Source organism: Rhyacophila brunnea, unplaced genomic scaffold, assembly GCF_057557595.1.
Source record: "Rhyacophila brunnea isolate RB1 unplaced genomic scaffold, BYU_Rbru_1.0 scaffold_3, whole genome shotgun sequence".
NCBI classification, from domain to species: Eukaryota; Metazoa; Arthropoda; class Insecta; order Trichoptera; family Rhyacophilidae; genus Rhyacophila; species Rhyacophila brunnea.
In genome coordinates, this window is record NW_028232965.1 from 27,676,443 (window position 1) to 27,702,660 (window position 26,218).

Below are 26,218 nucleotides of genomic sequence, written 5' to 3' on the forward strand. Positions count from 1 at the left end.
ATAAAAAAGTCGGAGAAGACTAGAGAAAATGTTAAATATCATTCAATAATAATAATAATTATAATGAAATGTGTGGGTGATATACTAACATAATATGGATGTATACAAATATCTGCATAATATGCAGGATTTTTAAAAGGTCATTAAAAATAATAAATTACTTATTATTCGTGTACGAAAAAGGTGCCAAAATAGTAATCTGTGCCAAAGTGTAAGGATAAGGAAACGCTAACGATAAATTATTGATTTATTTTTCTAAGACAGCAAGTACCAAACGTTCATCTTAAATTTTCGCATCGATTCATTTATTTAGGCAGTCAACTTTAACCTCTGTTTAAAGGTATTACAGAATACACTTTATCCCACAGTCATGGCTGTCTTATACTTTTATTAACTTAATTTAGGCATGCTCTATCTATAATACTTTATAACAAACAACCAAGAATTAAACTTTAGTTATTTTTATCATTTAGTGTTCAATGTTCTTTGATATACCGGTGAAATTTATCTTTTTTTTTATTAACAAACCTTTTCTTTACAGTGAAAATATGTATAACTTGAAACACTTTTTATTTATACGTATACCATATCGAAACCAGATTTTAAAATATATTGATTGTTTAAATATAAAATTTATTAAATTGAATCCTTTGTATTTTGTCGGTGGTGGTCAAGCCAAGTAGCCTCTCATCACGCTGAAAATGAAGAGGCGACGTTGGACTTAGCTCGGCCACGTGCTGTGGATGCCAGAAGAGAACTTCAACCTAGCTTGCCTGTTCTTCAAGCCGACCGGATTTCGGCGTCCTGGAAGGCCGCTAAATACAATCTACAGAGTGTATACGGCGGAGCTACGGGATGCTGGTTTAACCTGGAACGAAGCAAGAAGACTGGCGAGCGACAGGGATTCTTGGAGGCGCCGCGTGGTGTCCATATTCTCCAATTAAGGGGCGGATATGGCCAAAGAAGAAGAAGAAGGTCTTTAGTAGCATTAAACTACCCCCGAATTCTTACAATTTTGGTATAACTATTGATAAAGTACACACACTCTTCCGCCTATTTAGGCAAAGAAAACAGCAAACAATTTTATAGTTTTATATGGTGAGTAAACTTCTGAAACAAGGACAACTCATTTATTTTTATGCTCTTGATAATGATCTGACAACTGAAATAGCTATCAATTAAGAAAAATAATTCTGAAGTTCTACGTAGCTACTTACGTGGTTATATTATAAGCATAGAATTTTATTATAAATTTAATTGGGAAGAGCCATCATTTAAATTTTAATCTGAATAAGCTGTTTTTTGGTATTATAATACAGATTGTTTTTTAATAGTTTAAAATATATATTATGTCTAATTTTGCCCACCTTGGTCTACTTGGTCTGCGATGCTAATTTTTCGTTTTTTACATAATTTAAGAATTAAAGTGTCAACATCGTGATTGATTTTTGTATACTTATTTTAGCATTAAACAAATTTTTTTATTGTATAATATTGATTATTATTGAAATTAACCTCAGCAACCTATGACCGATGACAAAAGTTGGTAATTAGAGCCATTAGAGTATAAAAATGTCAAATAATAAATTTATTACAAAAACAAGTTTTCACTTGATACGAAACATGACAGAGTTTTTATGTTAATATTTCTACTTAACGATAAATATTTACAAAAAAAAATTCAACGCCACATAAATAGTGCGGTATGATTTCATGTAATAAAAATGTTATGAAGCATTTTTAAAGTAGGAAGTTGATTGCATTGCAAGTTGCACTCTTAAAGTTTGAATAAATGCAGAATGCACCTATAGTAAGTACCTCTCCATGCAGTTTATTGCGATGGGAACTGTTACATGAGATTGTTTCATCGTGCACAAACACCGTAAAAGACAATAACTTTTGGACAGTATATGCAGGCAAGGTTACATTTACACTAAACAAACTATCTGTAGTTTTTAATTTAAGTATTTTTTTAGTCAATGCATAATACAAAATTGAAAAAAAAAATATATGTGGTACAAAAGGAAAAGATAGTTGAATACATATTTTATTTAAGTTTTGCTTATGTATGTGACAAAGCAATGTACATGATTGTATGGTAACAGACCAATGAATGTTTTGATGCCAAATATCCTATCACAGTAATTTATTGATCTTGCTATGTTTCGTCAACCTCCCAATAGTTACATTTTTGATAATATATTCATTAATATTCATTTGAATGAATATACCTAGGTACCTGTATATTTTAATTATTGTTAAATTTTGGCCCAAATAACCAGAAAAAAATTCGGGACGGTAATTACCAATCCAATCCACTCGAGGCCTTCAGTTGTTGTTATGTTAAATGTTGTTTTGTCTCTAAATTAAATTAACATGTGTATTGGTATGACTTCAGCGCTCGAAATGTAAAATTTTACGAACCGGAGCGGTCGATAATTTTACGAAAATATTACCTAACATTATTATCTAATTGTATATGTATTTTAAAAAATAAGTGTGTTAGATTTTTTTTATTATATGGCATATGTCGCTCAGATGGTCAAATTAATATTTCCACGAGACGGAGCGATAATTTTGGGGACGTTACGAACCGGAACCGTTCCGATCCATTTCGAGCCCTGTAATGACTTTCTAATTTTTTAGTGTAGTTCTGAATATGTTTACTATCTACACTCCTATACAAAAGTTAAATGATTAATAATAGAAAGTATTAGTAAAATTGGTGCATTATTGTCTAATTGACTTGATTATAAGTCACTGGTTCATATGTAAACGCAGCTAGCGAGGTTAAAGTATGCATTTAATAATTTGCGGTCTTTACCTGTGCAAGATTTACTATGAAGAAAGTATAATGTCTCATGGGCGAGGCGTTTGATTTATTATCAAGTCTATAAAATGATGATGATTCGTTTGTTTCTTTCGATATGGCGTTAGGATTAAATTTATATTAATTGCTAGACAAACATTTGCAATGTCGATTACATAAACAATCATCAATAAATAGCACATTCAAATCCTACATATTATATGAAATTGAAAAATATTTCATACGCACTTCATAATGTGATTATATATTGACATATATAATGCTATAAGGCTATAGCACGATGGACAACATCCACGTCGTCAAAGAAGTTAAAGAACGGTATCAAGAATACAGACTGCCACTATACTTTGGTTTCATTGATTATGAGAAGGCATTTGATTCAATAAAAAAATCTTCTATTATAGACGCCCTTAGCAACCAAGGAATTTCCAGACGCTACATAAACATATTGAACAGTATATACAGTAATGCCACAGCATGCGTGAAACTCCATAAACGGTCGTGTAAATTCCTCATTACCAAAGGTGTCCGGCAAGGTGATACCATTTCACCTAAACTATTCACCGCTACTCTTGAGGACTTATTTAGGAAAATTGATTGGGAGGAAAAAGGTGTTCCAATTAATGGGGAGCACCTCAGTCACCTGCGCTTTCCAGATGATATTGTTATACTTTCACAAGACCCGCAAGACCTCCAAGGTAGAATGCAAGAACTCGCGGATGTCAGTCAAACGGTCGGTCTAAAGATAAACGTCTCAAAGACAAAAGTGATGAGGAACTATTTTTCGGACCCTGCGATTATCTGTATTAATGGCACCCAACTCGAGCAAGTCAGCAGCTACGTCTATCTCGTACAGCAAGTGTCCATAGACGAAAGCATGCACGATGAAATTGCTCGAAGAACAAAGCTGGGATGGAGTGCTTTCGGACGTCTGAATAGTATCTTCAAGAATGACCTACCATTTTGTCTTACGCGTAGGGTGTTCGACCAATGTGTGCTACCCGTGCTCACGTATGGCTGCGAGACGTGGACCCTCAACACGAGAGATGACCAAAGGCTAAGAAACGCACAGCGAGGCATGGAGAGGTGTATGTTGGGCATCACGCGAAAGGACCATAAGAGAAACGAATGGGTTAGGAAGCAGACAGAAGTACGCGATGTAATAGACGTTGCCAAACAGCTGAAATGGAGATGGACGGGGCACATTGCTCGCCAAAAGGACGGCCGCTGGACAAACGCCGTCATCCAGTGGTACCCAAGGGCCACAGGGTCGCCCTAAAAGCCGTTGGATTGACGAACTGGTAAAGTTCGGCGGAAATGCGTGGCAGTGAATGACACAGGACCAAGAGAGTTAGAAGAAGCTTGGGGAGGCCTTCATTCAGCAGTGGATTGACCTCGGCTGATGATGATGATGATATTGACATTTGTAAATTAATGTTGCAGACTATTTTCAAGATAGTTTTCAATGTAATTTTTAACCTTTGAATAATAAAATACAATAAAATACAATACATTACAAATATTTTATATATTTAGAATGATAAAGAGGCAGACAATACTGCATTCTTTGTAATGGCAATATTGCGTACAAGAATCATATATTTTTATATAAATAAATCGCGCGATACAAATCTATATAGAATTCCGTACGCTTCATAGGATTCTACTAAATCACTAAACTAATTTTGATTGTTGATGGTTTGAATTAAAGCGCTTTATCTTAAGAAAATTTAAAAAAAAAATCAAAAAACAAAATGGGTCGATTTTTGTTTTTTTTAATCGTGTCCAGCAAAAATAACAAAAGGCAATCAATACACTTTAGTAATGTTGGAATTAGAAATCTCCTTTACATTGAATAAAACATAAATCAAAATGTATTTATACAGATAATAATTACTCATTTGTTTTTAGTAGTATCAGTTATAGAACTTCAACATTCTACCTCCCTGCAAAATAGAATTATTAAAAAACGTAATTAAAAAAAGTATTTTAATCACCTATAAATTTAATAATTTAAAAATATATAATAATTTACAAGAATATACTTTATAAATGTTAGTAAGCATATTATCTACTAAGCAAAACGCGCAGTTAAAAAAGAAACATGAAAAATAGCAACTATTAATTAAAGTTAAAGGAAGTAGACTAGAATATGTATCAAGAAGGTCCTTTTAAAATTTTTATTTTATAATACTGAATATGCATGTTGTTGTTCATTAGGTATCGAAAAAACTATCGAAAGATGCTTCCACTTTTGAGTCTCATTATGATTCTATTGTTATACTCATTACTCTATCCTCATATAGTCAGGATGGAATCCTCAAATGGACACACAATGGTCCACGAAAACAAAGACATCGTTAAAGTCTGATTATATATTATTATTGTAGATCGCATGTTAATAACTTGCAATTATCAGAGAATTTTTTCACATTCGACCATTAAATCACGTAAGGGCTCCATCCGATGTTATGGTGGAGATAAAAAGAAAGAGCTAGCAAAAACAAGATAGTATCTTTATAAACATTAAGAACATAATACGAGATACTATTATAAGATAAGGTATAACATTTAGATTGTCACAAGAAACCAGTTGTATTATTATACTTTGAATAATGTAATAATTAAATACAAAATATAATTTAATTTACATTGCACGTAAGCTTCTCGTCAGTAAAATATAGATTTATAAAAATACATAATGCATTTTTTTTAAATACAAATTTTTATGACAATATAAAATATATTAAAATAGTTTAGAAATAATAACGATGTAACGTAATAAATTGCGGGACGTTCGGAATATGTTGCAGATTAACATTAAGATAAATTTTGTTTATCTGTATTCGGAATCAATAGGTATGCATACAAAGCAATATTAAAAAGTAGGCATTCTTTCAATTTAGAATTTAAATCAACCATTGAATAATTGATTGAAACACTTATGGAAATATGGAGCTAAATAAATTGCCATAGCAACTGCTCGTTCTATTTATATTTGTTTATTGAATTTTTAAATTTAACAAATAATCAACCTATTTAGATTCTAACTTTGGAAGGTAGATGTTTAGTATCCTTATTTTGAATGTAAAACTGTAATGTGCTCATTAAATTTATTAAACTAGGCATGGCTGCCTAAAAACCTCACAAAATATTTAAATATTTAAAATATGTATTGATTTTATAATGGCTGAAAAACAAATTAGTAAGTATACTAATATAAAAATTTAAAATTCTCAAATATCAGAAGAAAATATTATATACCCATCATCTATCTACCAATATTATAATTTATAATACAAATCAATTACAATTAAAAGTAATATGATACTCGACGAAATATTATAAAGATATTAACATATTATATGTACTAAATATTCATTGTGTTCTTTTTTTCATAAAGGAAACGTCTCGAACAATATATTGAAAAAAAGTACATAAGGCAATAAATCAAAAGCGATCTACAGAATTTTTATGGCTGAAATAATATTCCAATAATGATTAATCAATCAAATTTGATCCTTCCTGAGAAATTTCAGATCGATATGCATTGGTTTAACCTTTCAACACAACATTTTCAAGGTTTGTTATAGTATACTTGGGATCCGGATTCAAAGACGGATGCGTTAAAAATAAATAAACTCTTAATAAAACTGAAATTACTATTGTTGTACCGACTATGTATCTGATTAGGATTTTCTTTATCAGTTACATATAACAAACTTTGAACCTTCGTAAATGTAACACTTACTTTTAAAGTTTTCATTTATTTATCCGTTTCCCCTCCAAATTGACGTTTTCCCATAGGTACGTGATAAAAATATTATACTAAGTATATGTGTGTATATTTATTACCAAAATATTTGGTTTTATACCAAACCAATTATATAAAAAAAAAACTGTAGAAGATCACTTAATGATGTTTTCAGTTGCTTGTTTTCAGTTCTAGAAACCCGATGTATAATCGATCAGAAGTTTATTATAAATAATGAAAACATTATTTATATATAAAAAAGATATTATGTGATTTTTTTAACTTTATACTACATTTCTGTATGGTTAAAGCTCAAATTAAGAAATATAGGTAGGTAACTAAATAGAAAATGTTATATAATTAGCAACCTCCATTCAAAATAGGTACATTGACTGATTATTACTTAATTATGTGATGATTATGTAATAATTGTAATATATTATATTAAAAAAATATGGGTAAACGTAAGATTTGATTGATTTTTACTTTCAGCATACATTTTATTAATTTATTTTATGGTGTAATTCTTGGTGGAAATACATTGTACAATTAAAATAACACACAATGTATAGTACAGGCGGCCCTCGACTTTCGTACCTACGTAATTGGTTACTGAAAATGTGTTCGAATGTTGAATGTTCGTAAGTAGAGGGGTGTAAAAAAACACATCAAAAAGTATACTTTAAAATATTTATTTATCAATATATATAATAAAGTTAACGAGGCGTACTAGAAAATAGGTGTTTTCTTCATAAAATTGTCAAGAGATAGTTGAATACCACCATTTTACGTATTTGAGAAGGTGATGGGGATCAGAGTAGAGAGGAGCGACTCTATGGAAGCGCACAGTTTTTGCATTATCAACAAAAATCTAAATTTTAAGAAACGTACGAAATAGCAAATTATGCGAAAGTAGAACGTTTGATAGTCATGGGCTTCCTGTGCTAATTCCACTTAGTTTACTAATAATCAGGATCGGGATCCTGATTATTATTTATTTTCAAAATTTGTTATTAAAAATTATTAATATTATTCTGTTGTACTAGTTGACGGTATCCCTTGAATTCGACAAAACCGGTCCTGATTATTATTAAACTAAGTGTTATTAGTAATACATATTGTGTGATATTTAAATTAATATATTTTATTGTAATGAACTCAAATTTTAAGTTAAACTTAATATTTTGCAATAGGGGACCACAACAAAATACCAAGATGGCAGCCAACATGTCCTTTGGCAATAATCATTGTGTGATATGATTGATTTTCTATTATTTTATGAAGATGGATGCTAGTTCAAAGTTATCTTCATATTAATAGTAACGACACTGATTTCTGTTGTTGTAATTTTGACAATTGCAATATAATACAAAGTTAACTGAACTAATGCCCTATGTGTTTTGATAATTTTGCACTTTGTGTAATGCAGCATGACTCTGCCATTAAGCGTGTTTGACTTAAAGATGGCAAAATGCAATGCCCACCTATTTGATTGGATTCTAAAAGTCAACTATTTATTTTTTACATTTAAATGTCACACAGAAAATATATTGTCACACCTCAATGAATTCATGACAGAATATTATTAAATACCAATTCATATTTGAATCTGTGGATTTGTTATAGCATTTTATTACAAAAAATAATCTTTTGTCTAAGGTAATTTACTGATGGATTCATGCACAGATAATAATTGTCCAGTTTATACAAAAATAGACTTATTGAAGATATTGAATAAAACATTCCTGTATAGAGATAGTATTTAAACAAAGTGAATACCAACTTTCATACAAACTCTTAAAAGATTGAGATCATTATTTCATTTGCATTCAACATTTTGATTATTAGGTATATTATAAAAAAGAGCGTCTACACCATCACTTTATGGCCCAAAAATATTGTACAATTGAATATTGAAAAGATATTTGCTCAATATATTCACTTAAACGTTGATTGAAAATAGAAGTCAAATATTTTAAAATCTAGTTATTAAAATGTAAAAATTTTGACATAAAATATCCGTGCACTGCTCTTTCGTTAATATCTAATGTACACCAGATTATATCACTTCATGCATGTGTAATCATCGTAAATTAATATTATGATATACTTATATACTAATATTATATTGGCATTCAAAAAATTTATGCTCTTTGAGAATTAGGCTGGAGTTAGCTTCTGATGTTCTTATAATAAATATTTGTTTTGGGGGAATCTTTATATTATGTTTTATTTAAGTATTTATGTAATTTTATAAATATTTAAAACTAAGCATAAGATGATAACTAATATGAAACCTGGTCTCACTGGTGCTTCACACTGGAAGGAGGGAGTGAGGGAGAAGCTGGCTAGAGATAATAGTACCTATTGCAGGTAAAACAGTCGTAAAACATAATACAGTCGAACTTGATTATTACGAGGAAGATGAGACTGACTAAATTTGCTCGTGATAGAAGGTACTCGTTATATCAGAGAATACCCATGTATTTTGAAATGAGCAGTCACATAACAAAAAAAGTCGAAAATAAAAAATCTGAAAACCATCGTAAAAATCCCTGAAACAAGCGTGGCCTTCATAAACTACAAAAGAAGTTGTTTATTGTAATGAACGCTGTTAGGTACCTAATGACTTCACAAACCTTGGATTTTTCAACCATATACGTCGATACTTTTTCATTATTGTCGGCAAAAACAACAATTAGAAACTTAACTAGTGTCATAAACGAAAGCCGATCCCGGCGGCATTCTGTCCGATCAGATTTTATTGCTTAGGGTCGAAATGTTTTTAAATGATCGACACATTATTAGTATTTTAGCTCGGTATATCCGATAAGTTGCTCATTATAACAGGGAATAAATGTATAGAAAAAATCATAAACCAAAATGTCAACGAATGTTTCCTCATTACATCCGAGATCTCACTATGTCCGATCGTTAGATCGTAATAACCGAGTTCGACTGTATATATTAAAAATATCATTGTGGATAAGATGCAGCCTTATCTTAGTCCTCTTTGAATCTCGGTGCTTTCTGTGACTTTGTTAGTGACTATAACAGTGGAATTTTGTTGACAGTATAGTATTTGTAACTAGTCTAAGGTCTTCAGTATTAATTCCGGTTGTTTTCAATACTTCAATCTTTTGTTATTATTATCGGCAGATAATCTGTGAATTATTCGGATTTTGCTTGTTTTGAATGGAAATGGGCAGAATACATATCTTGAAGAAATTGAGTAGGAAGACGCAAGAGGTAGAAAACGTCCGAAAAGTAAAATTAAATGACGTTGAGTCAATGAGATAGTCAAGTTATACGAAAGTGGTTGGCAATGTAACAGTCAGAAATTAAAGAAGAATTGAATCAGATAAGGGTGACCTTTATCAAGCGGTGAATTGTTCCAGGCTGATGATGATAACGATAATAAGTACCTATATAAAAAGATATTTACTACAGTGATAGCAGAACATAAAATAAACTTTCTTTTTATTTAAAATTACGTATGTTTTGCTCTCAAATAGTTACATATAACGATTGATTAGCGAATAAAAATAATAATTTATTTAAAAAAGGACTTGATTTATAATAGAAAGCTCTTACAAACTTCAGTGTCGTTTGATATTGTTTGAGGTGATTTATCATAGATTTTATGACTAACACAATACGATTATAGTCGACACGCCTTCAAAATTCGTCCTTTTGTGTAGTTATTAAGACTAGAAAGTAATATATATTTATATAAAGAAGCAACATCTTTGCAGAATAATAATAATTATTAATACCACGTTTTTTGACAACGAAAGTGCGAAACATAATATTTAAAAATACATTTTTTCTATGACCGCGTGAGTTTGGATTACAGATGATTTATAATATGAGTCTAACATTACCCATTATTTTGGCCATGGAAAATTTTGCTGCATCAGTATTATATTAATAATGTTAACCGTTTATATATTGATTTAATTTCGGCGTGGAAAATTACGTATTACGCATAGCGCGGATACACCGCAAACTAAACCAAATAGAATATATTCTGTTTTAAAGTATTAAAGATAATAATTTATTGTTATTATTAATATTTGACTTATCCTGAAATCAAAACAAAAAGACTGAATATCGAAATCCACTGAAATGTCAGTTGGTTTTATACTAACTATACGTCGCAATTTATTACAGAACACGGTGTATTGAATGTAAATTAAATTATTGCAACTTCAAACCTTCCTTATAATAGCATATACTTGGGATTTTATCAATCATGTGTGCTGAAATACAACCACTATTTTATGACTGCAGATTCAATTGTTGTAGTCCAATTGAGCATACATAATATCTTGTTTTTTCAGAAAAAAATAACCAAAAACAGTTTGCGTCAATTTTAAGGGAAACGCTTCATCTCTCAAACCCTTTTATCTACCATCTATAACAATTATTTGCTAAACACATGTAAATTAGCTAATACCATAACGCAGTGTATAATGCCCTAGTGCAAGATTGTATTATAGTAAGTAGCCGTTAATTATTTTATTTTATTTATTGTTTGGATAGTTATATCTTACACTTTTTTGTTTGCTTGCTCATACAAAGTAAAATGTAATCTGCACTTCTTTACCTAATACTGATAAATGATGAATAATTAGACAAAAGTTACCCATAGGGAATATCCGTATAGTAGTAGATTTAAATTTGAATACCACGTCTTGCATAAATTGCATAGTATTTCTTCATATAGCACAGAACCAACGTATTTGGCGAATGGCTAACAGTAATTTCTCGTATTATTGTTAATATTACATATATTATACTGAATACTCTTAGTGCAAGAATGATTTTAAATTCTGACGTATTTTTAAAGATTAAATTAAAAATTGGAAATAAAAATAAACAAAACAAACGCAAAAAAATGATTATTAACATATAACAGAGACAGGTCTATTTTTTATAAAAAATATTTAAAAAATATAATAATTGATTTTTTAATGAGTTGTGGTTATTATGGGTATTTTTAATACGATTATTAAGTGGAGATTCCATAAAAAATGAAGGTTAAAAACGAAAAAAAGAACGTTAAACGGTTTTATCAGATCATCGCGTTGATGAAAACATAAAAAAACAATTTCAGCAAAATCTATCATTCATACATTTTTGACAAGAGCAATAAATTCTTTTCGCATGTTTTATTAATCAGGAATTTAGATCTTTTTACATTTTTACTGACATGATTTATATAAACTTCACCTTTTTAACATTTTAAATATTTAATATTGAATTTTCAAGGCTATTCAAGGTAAGAATTCAACGTTATGTCCAAAGGAATGCTACGTATGATCAATTTTTTATTTAATAGTTTAAATTTAAAACATTTCTTTTAACAAAATATATATTTTCTTCCAAAATAAATATTTGATATATGCGACCCTCGGTGCAATAAAGCAGAGATCGGCAACTTTTTCAGACATATGGCCGATAGTATTTTTTTAGTTTTAGTAATATAAGATAGAACGTATAAGATATACTAATTAATTGTGAAGTATTATAATCTTAGTATACATACATAATTGAATAACGGAATATGAAATAAACATTATTTATAAAAATGAAACTGAATTAAAATAATATTATAGAGTAAAAAGCATACTATAGTTAATAATTCACCGTATATTTCCCTGATTAGTGTGATTATTGTGGACCCTTGGAAAATTTATATAATATGTTGGTGAAAATTTGAATTGCAGTACGCAAATCAGTTAATCATGAAGTAAATCAATTTATTGATTTTAAAGCTCATAGAAGACACTGGTTGTTTGCAAAGGTATGTTCTCTCAACTGCAACATCATCATCAATTTTTTTAATATTTTCCACTGCTTAATTACTTTTTATTCTAAAATTCCATCTACAGTTGAATTAGTATATTGTTGATGTATACATTAAGAAGGGTTAAAAAAGGTAACATATTTCTAAATATATAAAAATATTTTTTTTTTCCAATAAAATTTATCGCTAAAATAATTCAACATACGAGCCGCATAATATGTTAGTTTGGTCACCAATATATGAGAATACAAGTCTGGGCCACATGGGTTCGTGGGATACAAGTTGCCGATATCAAAAATTATCCGATAACAAAAATTTTGAATACTGCTACTATGATTGTTTCTAATAATTTATATTCTTACCTCTTCTATCATTGATTCTTACCATATCAGATGATAACAAATTTTTATAGTTTTCGCTAGATGTCGTAAAATAACATCACAAAAATAGTCTATCTATTCTTCTTAGCAATGGCTAAGTCAATGGTTTATTTAAAGTCGCAGTGAAAAGAAATTGACCCAATCCAATTTTAATTGTGTATGCTGTATATTTTAATACTTATAAAGTTAGGTACTGAAATAAAAAGATAAAAAACTAAACTTGTAGGCATTTATTTATTTTATAATTTATAAGCATTTCTAAAGAATATTATTATTATGTCTGTGAATATTGAAATCAACATTGCTCATAAGTACATATTTGAAACTATACATAAAATACTTAAGTAAACATATCAATAATAATTTATATCAACTGTATCAAAGAAAAGTTATTTTTTATCCACAATATTTTCATCTTAAAAATTGAAAAAGTATTTATATAAAAAAAAATATATTTTTAATAAATAGAGTCTAGTCATCTATTCAATAGACAATAGCGCAGTTTTGCCCTGTAACCATCCGTAAACTACTCGCCATAATATACTACAGTGTAGTCACTCTTATTTTTTCTCTCGATATTCTTTAGGGCGTATACTATAACGTAACGAACAAGAAGCCTCCTTCAAAGTTGTGCTTCTAGCATTATAGGAAGAACTTTCAGAGTAGGATAACATGCAATGGTGATGGAAATTTAAATTGAGTTCTTTCACAGCTTTCACATTGATATCGCGACAGGTGTTCTTCTATGATTTTTGAGTCCACACATTATATTTTATACATTGTCGTATTAATTTTAGGGTTATTATTTATTTAATACGTCGAATTAATTCTATGAAGTTTTAAAATGAAAAAATTATGAAGTTTTTAATTTGTATCAATATAGTTGTTTACTTACTGACTTGTTTTGTTGAATAATGTAATATGCACTAAAATAGTCATGTCGATAATATAGTTTTAGTTATAGTATAATTTAATTAGGTAACTTATTATTATGACTGAAATACGACAAATGAAACTAAATTCAATTTTATAAAAAAACCATTTCAAACAGTTTTTATCGATTTATATACTTATAGGTTTGTAATATAAATAAAAATAAGGGCAATGAAAGGGCGGATAATCTGGCAAAGGTAGCTGGCCATTCAAGGATGCCATATTAGTAGATACCAGAAAACCTGAACTGGAATAAGGCTATAAAGAAAATATGCCAAAGTATGTGGATAGATTTTCACCATAGGGCATCATTAGGAAAGGGGAAAAGGAGTAAGTTTATTCTACCATCACCACGGTTGGTGCCCTGGTTTGTAGAGTCACCTTTGAAGAGGAAAGAGCTTAAGCTAATACTGAGGCTAAGAACAGGGCACACAATGGGTAAAAGATTTGATGTCCTCATCGGAAGAAGCGATTTGCAGCTCTGCGATGAATGTGATGTTTTAGAGGACATGGTACATATAGCAGTACGATGCCCTAAATATGAACATATCTATCAGAATGTCGACGAATTTAAAGGTGCCCTGGCGGTGGGTAAGACGGAAGAGCTTGGCAAATTGGTAAAGTTCTTTAACAGAATAGGAGTGAGGACCTGATTGGCGGATCCCCTTATTGAAGATAAGAGGAGATATGATAGCAAATCGCAGTCAAAGCCTCGGTAAAATCACAAAAATAAAATAAGAAATACTAGTTTAATTCCGGGATATAGTTACTCACAATTAAATAAACAGTAATAAAAATAAGTGTTAGGTAATGTTTGTTTTTTTAATTTTTTCAATTACTAAAACGTAGTTAAATAAATTATCTCACTTTAAATAGTTTTAATGTACTTTTTTATTATAAAAAATCGGTTTTATGAAATAAAAATTCAATTTACTCTGAATTATATATATTTTTACTGTATCGAGCTTCTACACCTATATGACAATAATGCCGGGTATATTATGTTATGCTTAGTTTATTTATGTATCAATTGAGTTTTAAATTTATAATTCAATTTGTATTAAAATCATTTGGAATAACTAATCATATCGAATCTATTTGCACGACTTTGATGAAAAGTAGATTTTCTATAATATTTTTTTTTAACTTTTTATAGAATTTGGTATTTATAATACCAAATTCTTTAAATTATGTTATATTATCAAAGATTGTTCTTCAGTAAGCTGTATTTAATTGCATGTTTTATAATTCTATCATTAAATGTTTTTGATTTTCTGATCGAACCTAATATTATTTTTACGATTTTTTAGTAAATCGATTTTTCGGTGACATCAGATATGCATTGTGTAGATACTTACTATATTTTGAAAATGTTTAATTTAAATTTATACCACACTATTGGTATGGAGAGTAATAAATAATACAATAATACATATTTTTTCTTAAAATAAGTGTTTTATTCAAGTGAAATCATTTTATAAAAAAAACAATACAGAAAAATGATTTACTTAAAATGTTTTAACATCCATGAAAAACTCTTTTGATTGCCATTGCCTTATCCAGTCAATATGTAGATAGATAGATATTTACATAAATAGTACACCAAAAGAAAGTGCACCAGAAAAGTGAAGAAAAAATGATCAGTGCATTATTATAATAAAGTAATATACGAATACGAAGAAATAAATAGACGTGCATTATATAAAAGAGTGTGCAAAATTTTGATAAAAGATTCTTAAGATTCACAATTATACATATTATATATAAATAAACATGCAATGAAAGTATAAGTTAATTAATATAATTAACAAATATCTTTCAGTTATGCTAGATACATACTAAGGATGTGACAAGAAGACGTAGTAGGATACACTGTTTAAAATGAGTATTACGAAAATGTAACCTCCTTAAACATACACTTTGAAAGAGTGCTTAAGAAGAAGAGTAGATATAATATATACATTAGTATTGTTGGTAAAAATGTACTCTTATAAAACAATAAATAAATGCATAGGTAGGTATTATTTCAAGAAAAAAAATGAAATTATTTTTTCAGTTAGTTTGTGATTTACCGATTGGTAAATCAAGGTACAAAGTTGGAAGACGAAGAAAAGAATAACCACCAATTATTAAAAAATGGCAGTAAATTGATTCCGTAGAAATGTCTATAAGTGTTTATTGTTGATAATACTGGCCGGAGTAGTCGAAGGCGGCTCTGTCAGCTTGTTTCTTGGCGTAGGCTTCTGGGTTTGCTTTCTCTTCAAGAGCTTGACGTTCCTGAAAATTAAAATTGAATATAATTAATTCACGCCGTAAAAATCATATATACGATATTCGAGTGAATGATATGCTATGGCAGTCATCAGTAAAAACTGAAGGTCAAACCCTCCAAACTTTTCACGTAAATTTATTATACTACATACAGTAATGTGGCATGTCAGCCACAATAATATAGACATCGCATTTCACGTTCGCGCTTTACACGTGCGTTGAACGCATAAATGCGAATTAAGATAATTTAAAGGTACAAATAATACGTTCGAATAATATATAGAAAATGTACAATATTTGGAAGCTGAGCCTGAATAATCTGTAGACTTGCAAGGCATATTTTGTTTAAAGCATTTTTGAATGGGAAAGAATGGATCTTGATATAGTAATAATAATCATGTTAAAAATTATATGTTATTAGAAAAAAGGAAGATTGGAAGATCTAGATCACGATAGTTGGACTGTTTAGAAAAAGACACATCATACCCGGCTCTAAGACGGTGGAAGAAACTTGTGGCAGACAGAGGGGAGTTAAGACGTTTCTCGGAGGTGAGCAAGCTCCACAAAGCGTTGTAATGCCGATGAAATTAAAAAAATACTGAATAACGATGTTGATTTCGTGATCCTTAATGATCCCATGTGGTTTGCCGCTGTTTTTCCAAGAACGTATGCAATATTAGTTATGAAACAAACATTGTTCAAAACCACATCAGAGTTTACATTATTGATAATTATGATCATTTGAGTTCTGAAAATTTATTGTCATAATACACAATATGAAATTACATGATGAGTCCACCATAAAACCGTCAACATCACTATTTACAAAACTGGTGTCAGTTCGAAAATTTATTTGCTATAAAGTATGACCGTAAACAATATTTAACTTTATTTTATGACTTGTAACATCTAGTCTAATAAAAATATCAAAATCCGGCATGTTTCATTCCATAAAATAATAAAATAAAAATAAATATTATAAATGACAACTGTTTATGTAGATGTTTGTTAATTGTAGACTACAATAGTATTGCAGAAGTAAAGAAGGCTAATTAAAACAGAGCTTAATGATAGAGAGAGACGACACAAGTTGTATTCTATATTTTTATTATAGAGTACCTTTATACAATAATTAAAATAACAATAAATCTACATTCCACCTACGGAACTCTTCGACTTTAATCATATTAAACTATTTTCATAACCATAGCTGATATCCCGGAGAAAATTTCTGGGGCTTAGTTGTACACTTGATGCGCATATAGAAGGGAGAAAGAACATAAGTAAATGTAATAACTACATAGAAGGAGAAATTAAGTTAATTTTAAGTCGATATTTTATATTAATTAATAATGCGGAATGGTATGTATTAGATATGAGAGAATAGTATAGCGTTATCTATATCAAAACATGTGCTGCAGGAAACAGCGGACACGACGGAAGCGGAATGTATTATTTCCGTTTCCTCAGTTCTCATAGTGTCTAGTGGATAGATGGTATATTTTATAACTACTATTACTATTATCCCTATTAATATAAATTGTAATTTCTATTTTTGGTAGTTTTTGTTATTTAACATACGTAATTTGGAATACATCAGAAACATACATATTAGAACAATATTTCAATCGAGCTGGACCCAAACGAATGTAACATTTTAAAATCTTGTATATTGTGCATTGAATACAAAAAAATAAAAAATATTAGCAAGTGGATGTGCGTTTGAAACTAAAATAAATAGGAAAGATCCTGACGCCGCCTATAAATCAAGATTTGAGCAATTATTTTTTAGCTAACAGCTCGGACATATTATAGTTTTTTTGTATATTTTGGCGTGGATAGTATTGTACAAGTTGCTTATATTGATCAAAAATGTTAGGAGAAATTCGATGAATGCAAGCTCGAGATATGCACGGTACAAATATTTTTCTAATATGTATAAATGTTTCAAATTATGTTTACTATTATTATTTAAAAAGTTTGGATTGACAAATTTAAAAAGCATAAAAAACTTGTATCCACTAATCAATAAATGGCCAATTTTACTTTTATCATAAAATAACCAAAGATCGATGTATTTGTTGTACATATATTATTAAATCTGTACTATTTAAAGTCAATATTTTTATTGAATGTATTAAAATAGTTTTGTTAACCGGTATTACATGAGGATGAAGTAATATAGATGGCTCCAAGCAGTCTAGTTTTATCGCTGGAAAGCCTAGAGAAAGTGGTCAATGCCTATGCAATATAATCTGATTTAATGATATATTATGTAATGCTCCGATTTATATAAGGTCAATACCTGGTTAGCCTTGATTCCAGCATAGATGAGGTCAAGTCCCTTTTGGATCTCAGGTGATACTGGTGGAGGTGTAGGGATATGGTCTCCAGTTGCTCTGAATCCAAACTCATCAGCTGTGTATTCGACATTGATGAGCTGACCTTCAGGAGATGTGTATGCGTAGGATCCGTGCTGGACCAGAGCTCCTCTCTCATCTTCTCCGACGTTCTTAAAGTAACCGGTCTCTTCGGCGACGATGTTGTTTCCGGTCTCGTATCTGGAAATCAAGGTCATTTAATTACATAACGTGATGGTTGAATTAACCTCGATAAAATAAATTTAATAAACTTATCGTTTTAATGGATTTAAATTTATATTTCAAATACAGAACAATATTAAGAGATATAGGTATTTAATTAATTATATTTCTACTCAGCAGAAATTGGATAAACACATTCAGTAAAAGTACCAGTTGCACAAGCATAGTTAACCAAGTCCATTCTATTTTTTTTGAGTAAGCTAGGTTCAAACATAATATTTGAGTATAAAAATAACTTAAATGTACTCATAAAACACTTTAGAACTGTAATCATACCCTTGGTAAGTATATTAAATATTTAAAAAAACTGAGTTAACTTTATGTCATCAAAATAAAATGGGCAACGTTAAACTGTATATAATAAGTAAATCATATTTAAACTGATTACAATAAGACATTTCAGCGAGTATTCTGTAAATTTATAGCGTTGTTGAAATTCAATAAAAACAATGGGGCCACGCTAAATATTACCATATATTTACATAAATTACACAAAATGTATATAAAACAAAAAAACGTTTTTAAAGTTCATTTTTAATAGATATTAATTTAGTATAAAAGGTGAATTGATTTTATTCGGAAAGAGTCGCTATTTAAAAAAAAATTATAATTAAGTATTGACAAATATTTGATATTTTTTTAATGTTGCCAAATATGACAGCATCTACGTAGGAGAATCCATCCATTACAGAAAAAATCAATTAACTAAAATATATCTTTATGAGGTCACCATATTATAATAAATCATGCACGCACGAGCACGGTGTTGCCATCGAATTTCGCGAAATGATTAAATTCTTAAAAACAACCAAAAATAATTTCACAAGGAATTTAAAAATAATTTTACATGTTATTAAAATCCTTGACATTAGTCAAAATATGTTCAGTCTGCAGATTATGGAACGATGTCACATGAATATTAAGTGGCAAAGTGTCAATACTCTCTTCTTCATCTCAGAAATGTCATGCATGTATTACGTAAAAGAGAAAACAGATTACATCATACTATTTTCTTATTGTACGATGGTATGCTAACTATTGTGTTTTTTAATGTAAATTTTTGTCATTTGTTAATGCAGTTATATGACAAGCTTTATCATGGTTTACAGTTATATACATTTGCATACAGGTCTCATAAAAGAATATTATTTAATAAGAAATATGTTTCTTTAAACTAGTCCCAGTTGTTTCATTAAGAGATTCACTCTCTTCGATTTTTTTTTTTTTTTTTTATCATGTGCAATGAGAATTTATTGTAGAAAAACTTATAAATATCAATAAATCCTTCATATTTGGATAAGTCTTTAGTATTATTAGTTATTTTATTATCGTTTATTGAAGTAAAATGTATTGCATCAAAATTTTGACTACATTAGTTATATAAACTACGAATCGATACTATTTTATTGCTAATTTACAGTTCTTTTAACTCATTTAGTGCTAACACTGTAACTGGCGCGCTTGGAGCAGTTGGCCATTCGATATAATTAATATGATATTTAAATGTGGTAATAAAAATGTAATTAAAACTTCAGCAGTTAAACTAATTTTAGTATGATGCGTAAATGGTCACTATTTCCCATGCACAAGTAGTAGGCGGGGCAATAATTACAGAAAATACTGTACTCAAATAGTCTTTGATCGTTATCGCTGACAGTGTTTACATCAGGCCTATTGTATTGATTTCGGTCATTCTATGATTCATCCACTTCTCCCTTTTTACCCAAAATACCGAACCTCATGATATAATTTTGTAAATTTATATTAACCAAAATGAAATTTTATAGTGGAAAACAAGAAAGAGTGGTCAAAAGGTCGACTGAGACAAGCTGATACGATAGAAGCGATGCAAACATCGTCGGATCATATATAATATCCAAATTACCCCTGTCTATTTATTGGGCATCTGAAAAACGGAATCTGCGCCACCTTACAATATATTTATTGTCAACAATACGTTTGTACTACTTTGATAAATGACAATAAGAACAAATGCTTTTATGTGTAAAATTAGCTTACGATGTCTTGTAGCTGCCATCAATTTCCTGTTCTTTGGCGAACTTGATGATTGGGATCCACGTTGTGGTTTCAGATGGATTTTTTGGCTTATAATCCTGGGCTGCTTGCTGGGCAGGTCCTTGTTGCTTGTAATCAGGCTGTGGTCTGTACTCTTGTGCGACTGGCTTGAATTCAGGAACCTGAATTGGTTCTCGGAAGTCTTGTTCTGCGGGAGGAGCTTCTTCGAAAGATCTGCCTTGTGGTTCGAACTGTTTTGGTTGCTGCAATAGCTGTTTTTGCACTACCACTCTTCTTTGAGGAGTCGCGTTGCAAGCAACCGCTAGCATTATCGTCGCAATTATCTGAAATGAAGCACGATGTTTTTTTACTACATGTCTGTTAGTTTCATGTTTACGACTGGTAAAAAGTGACAAACAGAAAAATGACGTTAAATTATTACTATTGTATAATATGTGAAGACGTCATTTATGTTACAATAATTCATTATTAGAATTAATACCCATATGCTTATACATATAGGTTTGCTGATTAAGGTATAAGGTTTTTTTTTAAATTTTAGAAAATAAAAATGCTCTTATTTTTGAAAATATATTAGTAAAGTAATATAAATAATTAAAAATATTAAAACTATAAAAATACAGTATATTATTATACTTAGGTTACATAGTTTATTGATGATTCAAACCGGTTTTATTTGATTAGTAAAACGCTGTTTACAGCTATACATTCCAATAAATATTTTTGGTATTTTTGGTAAACAGTAATATAAAACTAGTAATTGCTCAAAATGAACTACTGTTGAGAAAAATTTGAATGTGATTCATTTTATTAGGGCAGAATATAATATTGTTTGCTATGTTCATATGGGCCTTCACGGAGTGGAGGTTTGCGTTAACAGATTTTTGTTTTTACGAGACACGGACATTAGCTACTTGTTCAACCTATTAGGTCTATACCCTGGGTCAAAATATATATTGCAAAAAATACCATGTATTTTTTGCCAGTCCCGGGACTCGAACCCGCTAACCATGACATTATAGGCCGACATGTTACCTCTCAGCCATTATCGGCATAAAATACTACTGTAGCCATAATTTTGGGTTATTAATACAGTAGGTTTTAACGTGATATTAAAGCATTTAAGTACTTTTAAAGATACAGAAATTTATACTTAAAAAAAAAACAGGTCATCGAAACTTTGTGGTTTTTGTTTTTGTATAAATGTCCTACATTTAAACAAGAGAAAATTTCAAGAGGAAGCAAAATTATAATTTTTTTTTCTGATATGATAGAATGGGTAAATAATTAGGCATGCAATTATAGATTAGAAAAAAAAACAAAGTAAGTACACGATGTACATGATAAATGATGCTCTATAAACCCCTTGATATGCATGGAAAAACATCGCTGTCAATAATGATTGCCTAAGTGGGACGTCAATAAAGACCGGCTGCATAAAATGATGAGCGCAGATGAAGTAAGATGAAGTAATATGAAGATTTCACGATGGAGTAATATAATTTACCGTAAATAACATAACAACACTCGCTTTGCAATATTTAACGACGCCGAATCTCGAACGCGGATGAAAACGAAAGTTGCCCCCGGGCCGCTGCGGGGCCGAGCGCGTATGTGAACAAGAGGTGTGGCACCGATGGCACATCACTCTGACTAATTATTATTATTATTATTGTCATAGTTAACTTAACTGAATGATAATATTTTTTGGTTAGTGAATATGGTAATTTTTGTCAATGCATACAGAAGTTTGTTGATTTTTATGAAATTTTATACGTGACTAAAATATCAAAATAAATTAATTTTATTTATATTAATTAAAAGTCTTCCGAATATTTTTTTTAAATTATTATAATTGAAAGATTAATATAAGAAGAATACAAATTTATCATAGATTTAATTGAATGTAAAATCGAAATCATTATTAAACAAGTAAATATAAAATTGTTATTTCATACTGCAGTAGTGGTAAATAATTTTCATGAATTTTGCAGTGAATAAGATTAATTTTGAATAAACTTTTGAAAATATCTATGCTTGCAAATGTCCGGGAATGCGCATGAAAAGAGTAACATAAATTGGCAGAAATTATTGATTTAACGGTTTTAACGGAAGTTCGAAGTTACTTATTGATTTATGATATGTGATTTCTACTACTGATGTAGTATTTTAGTAAATTATAATTTTGAAACACTGATGATAAAAGTAAATATGGTTTTTGTTGTATTTTTGAATACATATTTTGTATTTTGCATTCGTTATCGTGAAAAGGGTGGTTATTACTGTGGTCTGTTTTTTGTGTGTGTATTATGAATAAATCAATACTTAGTGTAAGAGTAGAATAATGATTGATATTAAAGAGTGCGAAGAAGAATTTTAATTTTATATATGAGTACCTATACTTATTTTGAATTAAAATAACTGATATTTTTTCCAATGTAATTGATTGACAGCATGAAGATTTTTTATTATAATAAATTGAGTTCGCTGTTAAATATAAAAAGTTCACTATTTACTCGGCCAATTCACTGGTATGCTTACGTTTGATCTTTGAGCGAGGTTTAATGATGAAAGATGATGTAGTTGGAGTGCGGTTCAGCGTGAACCAGTTTTATTGAACTCGATATGGTTCAGATAGTTCAGATGAGCAGCCGGTTTTTTTTATCAGATTAATAAAATGGTGAAAGAATTTCAACCGGTGAGCGATAAATTATTATATCAAATGTCATGTTACAGCATCAAATAAATGAGTGAACAGTTTAATAAATGTTTTGTTCCTTTTCATTTTTTCTGCAATAAAATTATAAACAAAAAATATTGTAATTGTACTTTTGAGAAATGATTTTCGTCATGTAGTAGTATGAGTCAAAAATGAGCATTGTATCTATTTGACATCAGTAATGTTATGTGTCATCATTAAACCAATTTACCGATTGATAATTATATAGTATAAACTATAGAAATATTGAAAGATACTATTTGGAAAATCCATATTCAATGTTATTTGTTTTTTTTACAACCATAACATACTTAGTATTCAACGTAATTTAAGTATATGACTATAATATATAATACAAAAATGCTACAGAGTTAAAATCCAGAAATAAATGTTAAAGTACTAACACCTGCTTATCAAAGTTATATTTTGTTATTCAAACCGAAAATTGAAAAATAAAGCTCTACGTATTTATGTAATTTAGATAAAAATAAAATAACGATGGATAACGGAGGAAATTAAAGTAGAATCAAATATAAAATAATAACATTATTATCCTAAATATTATAAAAGTCATATTGGCCGAAATTATCAATGGCAAAAATATGTTATATTCATGGTATGTAAATAATGACAATAAAAAAATACAATGATATTTTTATTTATTTGATGTTTAGATTACAATATTGTTTAGGTTTATTAGACAGTAAAAATGAAAAGATGTATGGCAAAATAGAAACATTTAAATTGTAAATGTACAAAAAATATTTGACGGATATATGAACAAAACTTAGATAAACTTGACTAATAAAAAGCTTTAGTATATTATGCAGTAACCACAGATAAATAATATGTTTTGAACTTGAATTAGTAAAAAAATCATAAATGGACACATAAATTTAGTAAAGATGTCAGAAAAAAACTGTTTAATAAATTTGGGAAATAACTTAAATATATTTATATAATACATGGCAAAAATATTAACTTTGAGGTTAAATATTAAAGATTTTATTTCATTATTTGCATTGTGTGGATTTGTCATGGTTGTATAATTTTTATTGAATAAATCATAACGTAACATGTTGTATCAAAATAATTTAAAAATATATTAATCTAGCTTTAAATATATATTTTAATACCAAAAATTGCATAAAAATTCTACTTTTAAAACTGTACTAAAGAAGTAAACGTTCTTGTTAATTAAAAATGGCAATATTATTACAAGATGTTCAATATATGATAATTAAAAAAAGGTAAAACAAATATAAATTAGTGTGATTTTAAAATATATATTATTAATTTTTCCCGAGAGTGGTGTTGAAATATAAACACTCACCACAAATTTCATCTTGATTATGTTTCCTTTCTATTAATTTCACTACCCGTTTTCAGCCACGTGCCAATGGAGTCACCTATTTACTGCGTAAAAAGCAAATGTGTAATGCTTTCTTTAGCTATAGACAATCGTGTTTATATACCTCACCCCTGCCCAAGTCCACTTTTAACATCAGCACGCTTCAGACGGTGGGCGACTCGGTATTGGAATGTCGTACTCATATTTCGTTTCATACGTCGCTTAGGACCTATAGATTTGTAAAAGCTCCGTAGAAGGTGATAGTAATTTCCTTTTAGTCTTCTTACATTCAAAAGGAACTAAGTGGAAAGACGCTGGTGAATCTTTTGATTGTTTTGTAACGATTATTGAATCGCTTTGGAAGTGAGGCAAAAAAAATAAACTGAATGAATTATAGAATATTATATAATTAAGTCAAAGTTCTTTTGATTATCATTTTTATCTAATGTCGTACCTAAGTTTATTGGGTATTGTTTATTGAAATTGGTTTTAGAAATATTAATATGAATTCACGATTATTTTAAACTCTCTTTTACTGTTATATAAAAAGGTATATTTTAATTGTAAAGATTTCATAATACATATTATTCATAAAGAAATAATTTGTTTTGGACATCTTGAATCAAATACATGTATGACAATATAATTTACTGAAAATTTTAGTTCTTTAAAGCTCATTTGTTTAATTCATTCATTAATAACAAGATACTACACGACCATAGTAATTATAAAAAAATATTCATTCATTCAATGCATTCGATCATTATCCATCTCTATAAATATGACATAGTAAAAAAACAAACAACTTTCAGTTATTAGTCTCATAATTAGTAAAGAAAAAAGTGATGGCCAAGTGATTTAAAGTCGAAAGTAATATTAAAAAATAATGTTTATTAAATGATATGATTCTTTCATGGTCCTAGTACGTTATAATAAATCACGTTTTAAATATGCAAGTAAATCATTTTACTAGATTCTTCAACACGTTTTATTAGTTGTGATATATTAATGGCGCCTATGGTTGAAGTCACGTTGAGGCAAAATATTTGTTTTAAATAATTCAAGTCAGGTTTTTAATGCATATTCAGAGAAGGGTATCTGGTTTTTTGGGAATGACCTTGTATTGGATGGAAGACGTTCTATTAAAATAACTTGAAGTATGAGTTCTGATGATAAACAAATTAATGTAGGTTCCTATCTATTTACGTGTAAAGCATGAGCTATTTATATATTGTTTTGATATGAGTTTCGCGTGGAGACGAATTTAAAGAAGTAGTTTTTTATGTTTAAAAATAAAATAAAAAAACACATTTTAATTAAGATTGTACCTACTTGCTGACATAATTTCTGTATTGCTCGGGTAAAAGTAAAAATGTTGAATTTGTGCTGAAAATAAGCTAAAAACCCACTATTGAGTAAAACAAAATAAATCTATGTGAAAAGATAAGTAAGTATTGCATATTGAAAAAGCAAAATTGCAGTGCAGCGGTAGATAGAATTTGAACAGAACAGTTTAGGTTTTGATATG

At 29.2% G+C, this 26,218-nt stretch overlaps 1 protein-coding gene across 1 annotated transcript; it reads right to left on the minus strand.

Moving 5' to 3' along the window:
- Positions 1–14,641: 14,641 nt before the first annotated feature.
- On the minus strand, positions 14,642–24,779 carry LOC147068142 (uncharacterized). Its single transcript, XM_085953435.1, has 4 exons — positions 24,673–24,779; positions 20,603–20,943; positions 18,286–18,541; positions 14,642–15,986 (listed from the first exon to the last, which is right to left on the minus strand). The coding sequence occupies exons 1-4, from the start codon at positions 24,682–24,684 to the stop codon at positions 15,885–15,887; spliced, it is 711 nt and encodes a 236-aa protein (XP_085809561.1). The 5' UTR covers positions 24,685–24,779; the 3' UTR covers positions 14,642–15,884.
- Positions 24,780–26,218: the final 1,439 nt, after the last annotated feature.